The sequence below is a fragment of the Chiloscyllium punctatum genome, chromosome 34 (assembly GCF_047496795.1).
Source record: "Chiloscyllium punctatum isolate Juve2018m chromosome 34, sChiPun1.3, whole genome shotgun sequence".
Taxonomy (NCBI): domain Eukaryota; kingdom Metazoa; phylum Chordata; class Chondrichthyes; order Orectolobiformes; family Hemiscylliidae; genus Chiloscyllium; species Chiloscyllium punctatum.
In genome coordinates, this window is record NC_092772.1 from 47,656,691 (window position 1) to 47,669,278 (window position 12,588).

Here is a 12,588-nt window from a genome sequence, read left to right on the forward strand (position 1 = left end):
ACTCTCTCTGTTCCTCACACACATGTGCACGTGCACACACGCACACACACTCTCTCCCTTACACACTTACTCACTCTTTCTCTCCCTCACACACACATATAAGTGTCTGAAGTGAATTTGCATTTTGCAGTATTGTATTTGCAGGCGCATTCTATTTTGTTCAAAAACACACGCAATCTGTCGGCAGTCGATATTTTTTAACAGTCCATAAGACATTTTATAAATTCTTGCTTTGGAAATAGAACCAGTCTGACTCAAGATTGAGATACAAACAAACTCTAACCTCACATCTTTAATGCATTGTCTGAGCTGAGCTGTCACCTTTTTTAAAAAAAAACCTTACGTTATCTCAGGAATGTGATTTGAAAGGAGTTCTGGGATTTACATATTAATAAATCGAAACCTGGAACCCATTCTAAAAGATTAAAGACTTAACAGTAATCCAGGTTTGTTCAATATAATGCATCAGTTGCATGACACTGTGATGTTTGACCACACATTCACCATCCTGTGACTGAACAATACGATTGGCTCCCCGAAAGCTAGTGCTTCCAAATAAACCTGTTGGACGAGAACCTGCTGCTGTGTGATTTTTAACCTTATTATGCAAGTTTTGCTCTCCCACTTGTTGGGACATTTACACATTGATAAAGAAAATTCTCTTCAATATAGTTAACAAATCCTTCACCATCCAAACCTTTAATACTATGGCAGCCCCAAGTGGAGAGGGTTGTTAAGAAAGCATATGGTGTTTTGGCTTTCATTAACAGAGAGATCGAGTTTAAGAGCCACGAGGTTTTGCTGCAGCTCTGCAAGTCCCTGGTGAGACCACACTTGGAATATTGTGTCCAGTTCTGGTCACCCGACTATAGGAAAGATACAAAGCCTTTGGAGAGGGTGCACAGAAGGTTTCCCAGGATACTGCCCGGACTGGAGGGCTTGTCTTAGGAATAAGCTCAGACTTTTCTCTCTGGAGAGAAGGAGGGAGAGAGGTGACCTGATCGAGGTGTACAAGATAATGAGAGGAATAGATCGAGTCAATAGGCAGAGACCTTTCCCCAGGGCAGGATGGACAGGGACGAGGGGTCAGAGTTTGAAGATATTAGGAGGAAGGTATAAAGGAGAGGTCAGAGGTAGGTTCTTTACACAGAGAGTTGTGAATGTATGGGATGTGTTGCCAGCTGTGGTGGTGGAAGCAGAGTCATTTAAGTGACTGTTGGACAAACACTTGGAGAGCAGGGAGTTGGGGGGTGTGTAGGTTAGATTATTTTATTTCAGATTAGGATTAATCCTCGGCACAACATCGTGGGCCGAAGGGCCTGTTCTGTGCTGTACGTTTCTTCCTATCAAGGGGATCCGAACTCTCTTATTCTCTTATTTCCAATTGGAACCCATCGATGGTTACAGAGATAAGATTAGATTAAATTAGATTCCCTACAGTGTGGAAACAAGCCCTACACCCAACCAGTCCACACCGACCCGCCGAAGAGTAACCCATCCACCCCCAATCCCCGATATTCACCACTGACTAATGCACCTAACACTACGGGACAATTTCCCATGGCCAATCCCACCCTAACCTGCACATCCCTGGGCACTATGGGACAATTTCCCACGGCCAACCCACCCTAACCTGCACATCCCTGGGCACTATGGGACAATTTCCCACGGCCAACCCACCCTAACCTGCACATCCCTGGGCACTATGGGACAATTTCCCATGGCCAACCCACCCTAACCTGCACATCACTGGGCACTATGGGACAACTTCCCATGGCCAACCCACCCTAACCTGCACATCCCTGGACACTATGGGACAATTTCCCATGGCCAATCCACCCGAACCTGCACATCCCTGGGCACTATGGGACAATTTCCCACGGCCAATCCACCCTAACCTGCACATCCCTGGACACTATGGGGCAATTTCCCATGGCCAATCCACCCTAACCTGCACATCCCTGGGCACTATGGGACAATTTCCCATGGCCAACCCACCCTAACCTGCACATCCCTGGACACTATGGGACAATTTCCCACGGCCAATCTACCCTAACCTGCACATCCCTGGGCACTATGGGACAATTTCCCATGACCAATCCACCCTGACCTGCACATCCCTGGGCACTATGGGACAATTTCCCATGGCCAATCCACCCTAACCTGTACATCCCTGGGCACTATGGGACAATTTCCCACGGCCAATCTACCCTAACCTGCACATCCCTGGGCACTATGGGACAATTTCCCATGGCCAATCCACCCTGACCTGCACATCCCTGGACACTATGGGACAATTTCCCACGGCCAATCTACCCTAACCTGCACATCCCTGGGCACTATGGGACAATTTCCCATGACCAATCCACCCTGACCTGCACATCCCTGGGCACTATGGGACAATTTCCCATGGCCAATCCACCCTAACCTGCACATCCCTGGACACTATGGGACAATTTCCCATGGCCAATCCACCCTGACCTGTACATCCCTGGGCACTATGGGACAATTTCCAACGGCCAATCCACCCTGACCTGTACATCCCTGGGCACTATGGGACAATTTCCCACGGCCAATCCACCCTAACCTGCACATCCCTGGACACTATGGGACAATTTCCCATGGCCAATCCACCCTAACCTGCACATCCCTGGACACTATGGGACAATTTCCCATGGCCAATCCACCCTAACCTGCACATCGCTGGGCACTATGGCACAATTTCCCATGGCTAATCCACCCTAACCTGCACATCCCTGGACACTATGGGACAATTTCCCATGGCCAACCCACCCTAACCTGCACGTCCGTGGACACTAGGGGACAATTCCCTATGGCCAATCCACCCTAACCTACACATCCCTGGGCACTATGGGACAATTCCCTATGGCCAATCCACCCTAACCTACACATCCCTGGACACTATAGGACAATTCCCTATGGCCAATCCACCCTAACCTGCACATCCCTGGACACTATAGGACAATTCCCTATGGCCAATCCACCCTAACCTGCACATCTTTGGACTCCGGGAGGAAACCCACCCAGACACGGGGAGAATGTGCAAACTCCACACAGACAGTCGCCCGAGGGTGGGATCGAACCAGGGTCCCTGGCGCTGGGAGGCAGCAGTGCTAACCACTGAGGCACCGTGTCACCCAGTTATTCTTTAATTAGAAACCCCATTCCCCCTTCCCTTCTTGCCTCCCTTCCTGTCTTTCCTATCGGACCTAACACCCGGAACACTGAGCCACCAGTCCTGAAACCAAAAAAGAAAGTGCTGGAAAATCTCCGTTGGTCTGGCAGCATCTGTAAGGAGAGAAACGAGCTGACGTTTCGAGACTAACTGTCAAAGTAAAGCTTTGACAATGGGTCATGGAGTCATAGAGGTGTACAGCACGGAAACAGACCCTTCGGCCCAACCCGTCCATACTGACCCAGATATCCCAACCCAATCTAGTCCCACCTACCGGCACCCGGCCCATATCCCCCCAAACCCCTTCCTATTCATATATCCATCCAAATGCCTCTTAAATGCTGTCATTGTACCAGCCTCCACCACTTCCTCTGGCAGCTCATTCCATACACGGGTCAGTTGGTCTCGAAACGTCAGCTCGTTTCTCTCCTTACTGATGCTGCCAGACCTGCGGAGATTTTCCAGCACTTTCTCTTTGGGTTTCCGAGTCCAGCATCTGCAGTAATTTGTTTTTACCCAGTGAGCTCCCAGTCCTGTCCAACTCACAGCCAAGGTTCTGTCACAGCTATGATGTTGCGAACCCATGGTCCCAAACATTCCCGCAGCTCGTCTGTCTTATGTCAGACTCCTTGCATTGAAGGCAATGCAGTTTAATTCTTCAGAATTACTTCATACAGTGACTCTCTCTCGTCTTTCATTCCTCACATATGGAGCCTTCCCAATCAATCCTTCAGTCTACACCGCACTCCCCCTCTCTCTCAGGACGAAGTCTCCCTTAGTGGAACAAGCAGGTCTCCCTTCTCAGGTATCGGTCCCCTTCCAGTTCTGGTGAAACCCCATCCTTTTTAACCAGGTCTTTTCTGTCCCTGAATGATACCCCACCTCTTCAGTCATGGAGAAAGGAGATAAATCCTTTCGTCCCTCCCATTGTTGAGTCCAAAGATTTGCAGGTTGGGGTGAATTGGCCATGTTAAATTGCCCGCAGTGTTAGGTGCATTAGTCAGAGGGAAATGGGGTCTGGGTGGGTTACTCTTCGGAGGCTCACTGTAGATCAGTTGGGCCGAAGGGCCTGTTTCCCACACTGTAGGGAATCTAATCTAAATCCTTTAGCTCCTCCCATTGTTGCGTGTGATATTGGGAGTAAACCAGAGATTATTACTTCCACAGTTCTATTTTTTAATCTTCTACCTAACCTCGTCAATTCACTCTGTACCACTTTATAAATGTCATTCCCACCAATGTGAACAATTACTTCCTGTTTCTCACTGGCCCCTTTATAACTGAATTATTTAGAGATGTCCTTAATCCTCGCATCAGGAAAACAACGTACACTTTTGGAATATTGTGTGCAATTCCGGTCTCCCTGCTACAGGAAGGAGGTTGTGAAACTTGAAAGGGTTCAGAAAAGATTTACAAGGATGTTGCCAGGGTTGGAGGGTCTGAGCTACAGGGAGAGGCTGAACAGGCTGGGGCTGTTTTCCCCGGAGCGTCGGAGGCTGAGGGGTGACCTTATAGAGGTTTATAAAATCATGAGGGACATGGATAGGGTAAATAGACAAGGTCTTTTCCCTGGGGTGGGGGAGTCCAGAACTAGAGGGGCATAGGTTTAGGGTGAGAGGGGAAAGATATAAAAGAGACCTAAGGGGCAACTTTTTCACCCAGAGGGTGGTACGTGTATGGAATGAGCTGCCAGAGGATGTGGTGGAGGCTGGTACAATGACAGCATTTAAAAGGCATCTGGATGGGGACATGAATAGGAAGGGGTTTGGGGGGATATGGGCCGGGTGCTGGCAGATGGGACTAGGTTGGGTTGGGATATCTGGGTCAGCATGGATGAGTTGGGCCGAAGGGCCAGTCTCCATGCTGTACAGCTCTGTGACTCCACGTTCCTGAGGGAGGAAATCCCAGAATTCTGACCCAGGAAGGAACGGCCGATAGATTTCCAAGTCGGGATGGTGAGGGGCTCGGAGGGGAACTTGAAGGGGGGGTGGGGGTGTTCCCATGTACCTGCTGCCCCTTGTCCTTCTCGATGGAAGTGGCCGTGGGTTTGGAAGGTGCTGCCTGAGGAGCTGTGAGAGTGGGAGTAGAGGATTCCCTTGTTGGAATGCGAATGCGGAAATACACGTTTGGAAAGTGCGTGACCTCCATTTAAAAAGCAGATCGGAGATGACTTGGCGTGTGAGGAGCTGGATTCCAAATAAATGCAGTAAATCCCCAGCTCTATCAGTCAACAACCTCACCCCACAGCCTAATCCCCACAACTCTGACGCTTCGGCTCTGTGTTCCGGAATCACAATCCCTCAAAAACGGATAAATATCAGCAGACAGGACTGAGAGTAGGCAGTCTGAAATCCGTCTCACACCAGAGGTCAGGTAAGTAATTACTCCACGACACAGTCTGTCTGATTCTCACGGTCTCTCTTACTCCGACTGTACAGAATCTCCTTAATTCACCATCGCGGGAGCTGTCATTCCCATCAATAACGTGAATGTTCTTTCACTCTCCATTCGTGTCGAGAGAGCTGCTGAGTTTCACCAAGAAAATCTGTATTGGGCTTTCGTTATAAACCAGACTCAGCATGCACTGACAGTGCCCACCCCCTCAGCACTGACCCTCCGACAGTGCCCACTCCCTCAGCACTGACCCTCCGACTATGCCCACTCCCTCAGCACTGACCCTCTGACAGTGCCCGCTCCCTCAGCACTGACCCTCCGACTGTGCCCACTCCCTCAGCACTGACCCTCCGACAGTGCCCGCTCCCTCAGCACTGACCCTCCGACAGTGCCCACCCCCTCAGCACTGACCCTCTGACAGTGCCCACTCCCTCAGCACTGACCCTCCGACTGTGCCCACTCCCTCAGCACTGACCCTCCGACAGTGCCCGCTCCCTCAGCACTGACCCTCCGACAGTGCCCACCCCCTCAGCACTGACCCTCTGACAGTGCCCACTCCCTCAGCACTGACCCTCCGACAGTGCCCACTCCCTCAGCACTGACCCTCCGACAATGCCCACTCCCTCAGCACTGACCCTCCGACTGTGCCCACTCCATCAGCACTGACCCTCCGACAGTGTCCACTCCCTCAGCACTGACCCTCCGACTGTGCCCACTCCCTCAGCACTGACCCTCCAACAGTGCCCACTCCCTCAGCACTGACCCTCCGACAGTGCCCACTCCCTCAGCACTGACCCTCCGACAGTGCCCACTCCCTCAGCACTGACCCTCCGACAGTGCCCACTCCCTCAGCACTGACCCTCCGACAGTGCCCACTCCCTCAGCACTGACCCTCCGACAGTGCGGCACTCCCTCAGCACTGACCCTCCAACAGTGCCCACTCCCTCAGCACTGACCCTCCGACTATGCCTACTCCCTCAGCACTGACCCTCCGACAGTGCCCGCTCCCTCAGCACTGACCCTCCGACTGTGCCCACTCCCTCAGCACTGACCCTCCGACAGTGCCCGCTCCCTCAGCACTGACCCTCCGACAGTGCCCACCCCCTCAGCACTGACCCTCTGACAGTGCCCACTCCCTCAGCACTGACCCTCCGACAGTGCCCACTCCCTCAGCACTGACCCTCCGACAATGCCCACTCCCTCAGCACTGACCCTCCGACTGTGCCCACTCCATCAGCACTGACCCTCCGACAGTGTCCACTCCCTCAGCACTGACCCTCCGACTGTGCCCACTCCCTCAGCACTGACCCTCCGACTGTGCCCACTCCCTCAGCACTGACCCTCCGACTGTGCCCACTCCCTCAGCACTGACCCTCCGACAGTGCCCACTCCCTCAGCACTGACCCTCCGACAGTGCCCACTCCCTCAGCACTGACCCTCCGACAGTGCGGCTCTCCCTCAGCACTGACCCTCCGACAGTGCCCACTCCCTCAACACTGACCCTCCGACAGTGCCCACTCCCTCAGCACTGACCCTCCGACAGTGCCCACTCCCTCAGCACTGACCCAAGTGCCTGTGGGAGGGGGTAAGTGTGTGAGGGGGGGGGAGATGAGTGCACACAGGGCAGTGGGAGTGGGGTTAATGGGATGAACTGGTGAATTGGTGGCTGTGTGTCTGATGGAGCTTCCTCCTCCTCTCTCAGTGTCCGAGTGAAGATGAAGACGTTATTCCCGGGAATGTTGGTCTTCCTGTGTGCCAAGGCCATTCTCAGCTTCCAACCCAACAGCTTCTTCCAGCTATTCAACCCTGGGGTGACTCACTCTGACATCACCAGGAGGGGGGCACTGCGGGTCATCTACAGAATGTTCCAGCAGGTTCCGAACTACGAGGGCAACGTCCTGGCGTCCAACTCCATCCCGGTGAGACTCCCAGCAATCCCACACCAACAGTGTAGAGGGAGCTTTACTCTGTATCTAACCCCGTGCTGTCCCTGTCCCTGGGAGTGTTTGATGGGGGGACAGTGTAGAGGGAGCTTTACTCTGTATCTAACCCCGTGCTGACCCTGTCCCTGGGAGTGTTTGATGGGGGGACAGTGTAGAGGAAGCTTTACTCTGTATCTAACCCCGTGCTGTCCCTGTCCCTGGGAGTGTTTGATGGGGGACAGTGTAGAGGGAGCTTTACTCTGTATCTAACCCCGTGCTATCCCTATCCCTGGGAGTGTTTGATGGGGGGGACAGTGTAGAGGGAGCTTTACTCTGTATCTAACCCTGTGCTGTCCCTGTCCCTGGGAGTGTTTGATGGGGGGACAGTGTAGAGGGAGATTTACTCTGTATCTAACCCCGTATTGTCCCTGTCCCTGTCCCTGGGAGTGTTTGATGGGGGGACAGTGTAGAGAGAGCTTTACTCTGTATCTAACCCTGTGCTGTCCCTGTCCCTGGGGGTGTTTGATGGAGGGACAGTGTAGAAGGAGCTTTACTCTGTATCTAACCCCATGCTGTCCCTGGGGGTGTTTGATGGGGGGACAGTGTAGAGGGAGATTTACTCTGTATCTAACCCCGTATTGTCCCTGTCCCTGGGGGTGTTTGATGGAGGGACAGTGTAGAGAGAGCTTTACTCTGTATCTAACCCCGTGCTGTCCCTGTCCCTGGGAGTGTTTGATGGGGGACAGTGTAGAGGGAGCTTTACTCTGTATCTAACCCCCGTGCTGTCCCTGTCCCTGGGAGTGTTTGATGGGGGTCAGTGTAGAGGGAGCTTTACTCTGTATCTAACCCCGTGCTGTCCCTGTCCCTGGGAGTGTTTGATGGGGGAACAGTGTAGAGGGAGCTTTACTCTGTATCTAACCCCCGTGCTGTCCCTGTCCTGGGAGTGTTTGATGGGGGGACAGTGTAGAGAGAGCTTTACTCTGTATCTAACCCTGTGCTGTCCCTGTCCCTGGGAGTGTTTGATGGGGGTACAGTGTAGAGGGAGATTTACTCTGTATCTAACCCCGTATTGTCCCTGTCCCTGGGGGTGTTTGATGGAGGGACAGTGTAGAGGGAGCTTTACTCTGTATCTAACCCCATGCTGTCCCTGTCCCCGGGGGTGTTTGATGGGGGGACAGTGTAGAGGGAGATTTACTCTGTATCTAACCCTGTATTGTCCCTGTCCCTGGGGGTGTTTGATGGAGGGACAGTGTAGAGGGAGCTTTACTCTGTATCTAACCCCGTGCTGTCCCTGTCCTGGGAGTGTTTGATGGGGGGACAGTGTAGAGGGAGCTTTACTCTGTATCTAACCCCGTGCTGTCCCTGTCCCTGGGATAGGGGAACAGTGTAGAGGGAGCTTTACTCTGTATCTAACCCCGTGCTGTCCCTGTCCCTGTCCCTGTCCCCGTCCCCGTCCCCGTCCCTGTCCCACTCCCTCCCCCTCTCCCTGTCCCCTCTCCCTGTCCCTGTCCCTCTCCCTCTCCCTGTCCCCTCTCCCTGTCCCTGTCCCTCTCCCTCTCCCTGTCCCTCTCCCTGTCCCTCTCCCTCTCCCTGTCCCTCTCCCTCTCCCTCTCCCTCTCCCTGTCCCCTCTCCCTGTCCCTGTCCCTCTCCCTCTCCCTGTCCCCTCTCCCTGTCCCTGTCCCTCTCCCTCTCCCTGTCCCTCTCCCTGTCCCCTCTCCCTCTCCCTGTCCCTCTCCCTGTCCCTCTCCCTCTCCCTGTCCCCTCTCCCTCTCCCTGTCCCTCTCCCTGTCCCTCTCCCTCTCCCTGTCCCTCTCCCTCTCCCTGTCCCTCTCCCTGTCCCTCTCCCTGTCCCTCTCCCTCTCCCTGTCCCTCTCCCTGTCCCTCTCCCTCTCCCTGTCCCTCTCCCTGTCCCTCTCCCTCTCCCTGTCCCTCTCCCTGTCCCTCTCCCTCTCCCTCTCCCTCTCCCTGTCCCCTCTCCCTGTCCCCTCTCCCTGTCCCTCTCCCTCTCCCTCTCCCTCTCCCTGCCCCTCTCCCTGTCCCCTCTCCCTCTCCCTGTCCCTCTCCCTCTCCCTGTCCCCTCTCCCTCTCCCTCTCCCTGTCCCTCTCCCTCTCCCTGTCCCTCTCCCTCTCCCTCTCCCTCTCCCTGTCCCTCTCCCTCTCCCTGTCCCTCTCCCTGTCCCTCTCCCTCTCCCTCTCCCTCCCCCTCTCCCTCCCCCTGTCCCTGTCCCCTCTCCCTGTCCCTCTCCCTCTCCCTCTCCCTCTCCCTGTCCCCTCTCCCTCTCCCCCTCCCTCTCCCTGTCCCCTGTCCCCTGTCCCTCTCCCTGTCCCTGGGGGTGTTTGATGCCGGTCTGTCCTTCCAGGATGAGGAGTTATCCCCTGAGAGTCTCTTTGGGCTGTATTATGGAGGGAGAGTCTCTGTGTCCCGATTCAGTGCTGTCCTGGAGACCATCGCTGCCCACAATGTGCTGGTGGATCTTTATTATTTCTTCAGTCCCTCTCGTCATTTTGACTCGGAGACGCTGCAGGAGGGAAAGGCCCGAGTCCTCCAGCAGTTCGCCAGCGTGGTCCGGAATATCGAGAGCGGAGACTTCCAATCCGCTCGGAAAAACCTGGGACGCCTCCTCCATCCCATACAGGTCAGCTGTTACACACTCACACTCACACACACACACTCACACACACTCACACACACACACACACACTCACACACTCACTCACACACACACTCACACACACTCACACACACACACACTCACACACACTCACACTCACACATACACTCACACACACTCACACTCACACATCAAACACACACTCACACATCAAACACACACTCACACTCACACACACACATCAAACACACACTCACACTCACACATACACTCACACACACACTCACACACACAGGCACTCACACACACACTCTCACACTCACACACGCACACATACACAGTCACACTCATACACACACACACTCACATGCATACTCACACACACACACACACACACAAACTCTCACACACACACTCACACATACACACTCACAAACACACATTCACATGCTCACACACACACACACTCACACTCACACACACTTACACACTCACACACACACTCACACTCACACTCACTCACACACACACACTCACACACACACTCACGCACACACTCACACACACTCTCACACACACTCTCACACACATACTCACACACACACAGAAACACACACTCACACACATCACACACACACTCACCCACACACGTACACTCACACACACACTCACACACACACTCACACACACATTCACACACACACACACTCATACATACACACACACACTCTCACGTGCACACACTCGCACACATACACACTCACACTCATACACTCACACACACTCACACATGCACACTTACTCACATATATTCACACACCCACACTTACACACACTCACACACACACTCACACACACTCACACACGCGGACACACACTCACATACTCACACACACAAACACTCACACAAACACTCACACACTCAAACACTCACACTCACACACACACTCACACACACACACACACTCACACTCAAACACATACGCACTCACTCTCTCTCTCCCTCCCTTTCTTTCTCGCTCCCTCCTTCTCTCTCTCTCCCTCTCTCCCTGACTCTCTTGGTCTCTCCCTCAGGATTTCTATAGCCACAGTAACTGGATTGAGTTGGGATTCCGACATCCCAACAGCAACATCCTGATCGCAGACCGGGACATCGGGCCCAGGGCAGGTAGGAGCAGGAACACTACCACACCCCCTCACACTGGGACAGCAGCAGGCCATTCATCCTCTCTCCTCCAGCCTGTTACACAGGAACAGGAGGCCATTCAGCCCCCTCCCCCTCCAGCCTGTTACACAGGAACAGGAGACCATTCAGCCCCTCCCCCTCCAGCCTGTTACACAGGAACAGGAGACTATTCAGCCCCTCCTCCTCCAGCCTGTCACACAGGAACAGGAGACCATTCAGCCCCTCCTCCCCCAGCCTATTACACAGGAACAGGAGGCCATTCAGCCCCATATTCCATCTCCCAGACTGGAGGGAGAGTGAGCCCTGGTCTCTCCGTCTCCCAGATCCCAGGGGATATTGGATGGTGGGGGGGGGGGGGGGGTGTGAGGTGTTGGGTTGTCCTGGGGGAACATGAGGCTGCGGGTCTCAGTCCCCTCTCCCCGTACCTTTCAGCGGAAGACCAGCCGACCTGTAGCGACTGTGAGAGCACCGTCTGTCGGGATAACATCCTGGAGGGAATCCAGTCCAGGAAGCTCCTCACCTCCGGATATTACGGCATCCCCCTCCTCAACAACAAACCCAAAGGTGAGTCTGGGATAGGAAAGGGGGAGGTGGGGGGGCTGAACGGCCTCCCTTCTCTCTCTCTCTCTCTCTCCCGCGGGGTCGGGACACGATGCCGAAACCATTGCAGAATTCCAAGAAGTGTTTGGGACAAGCTCTGAGGGGTGGGACCGTCAGGTGCAAACCCGCATGTGCCCCCCCCCACCCCCCCACCCCCCCCCCCCAAACTCGAGGGAGGGGATTTGATCTCACTGATGACGAGAGAGGAGGCGCCTGGCTACTGGGTGAGGGGCCTTTCCTAACAACGCGGACAAGAGCCTGGGTCAGACCACCCCCCCCCCCCACCCCCCAAAAATGCCCCCCAAAGTCCCCCCCCGCCCCCCTGCTCTTGAGGAAGGAGGTGAAACGCTGACAGGCGGACGCAAGACAATCACTCACACGGCACCGAAACAGACCCTTCGGCCCATCCAGCCCGTGCTGACCCTAATCCCCAAACTAACCCAGTCCCCCCTCCCCCGCCTGCTCCTGGCCCATCTCCCTCCAACCCTTTCCTGTCCATGTCCTTATCCAAATCCCTTTTAAATGTTGTAACTGTCCCCCCCCCCTCCCCGCCCACTTCCTCAGGAAGGTAATTCCACACACGGACCACCCTCTGGGGAAAACAGTTGCCCCTCGTGTCTTTTTTAAATCTTTGCCCTCTCACCTTGCCCTCTCACCCTAAACCTAGTCTACAGCCA

At 54.3% G+C, this 12,588-nt stretch overlaps 2 protein-coding genes across 2 annotated transcripts in view; one reads left to right on the forward strand and one right to left on the reverse strand.

Annotated features, from left to right (window-relative positions):
* The first annotated feature begins 5,410 nt into the window (after positions 1-5,410).
* Positions 5,411-12,483, forward strand: LOC140458743 (von Willebrand factor A domain-containing protein 7-like). The gene is made up of 6 exons (XM_072553402.1): positions 5,411-5,569; positions 7,293-7,509; positions 9,874-10,149; positions 11,200-11,293; positions 11,744-11,875; positions 12,476-12,483. Exons 2-6 carry the CDS (start codon positions 7,306-7,308, stop codon positions 12,481-12,483), a joined length of 714 nt encoding a protein of 237 aa, XP_072409503.1. The 5' UTR covers positions 5,411-5,569; positions 7,293-7,305.
* Positions 12,484-12,574: 91 nt separating this feature from the next.
* The window catches only part of LOC140458744 (von Willebrand factor A domain-containing protein 7-like), a 50,779-nt gene continuing 50,765 nt past the window's right edge, over positions 12,575-12,588 (reverse strand). The window contains exon 7 of the mRNA XM_072553403.1: positions 12,575-12,579. Within this exon, the coding sequence (XP_072409504.1) occupies positions 12,575-12,579 (5 nt within the window). The remainder of the gene's footprint in view (positions 12,580-12,588) is intronic.

Bases quoted from the DNA above. Each gene is read 5' to 3' on its own strand.
- LOC140458743 (XM_072553402.1), top strand. From the start codon at position 7,306: ATGAAGACGTTATTCCCGGGAATGTTGGTCTTCCTGTGTGCCAAGGCC. The intron at 7,510-9,873 runs GTGAGACTCCCA...CTGTCCTTCCAG, and splicing joins TGGCGTCCAACTCCATCCCG to GATGAGGAGTTATCCCCTGA. The intron at 11,294-11,743 runs GTAGGAGCAGGA...CGTACCTTTCAG, and splicing joins GGACATCGGGCCCAGGGCAG to CGGAAGACCAGCCGACCTGT.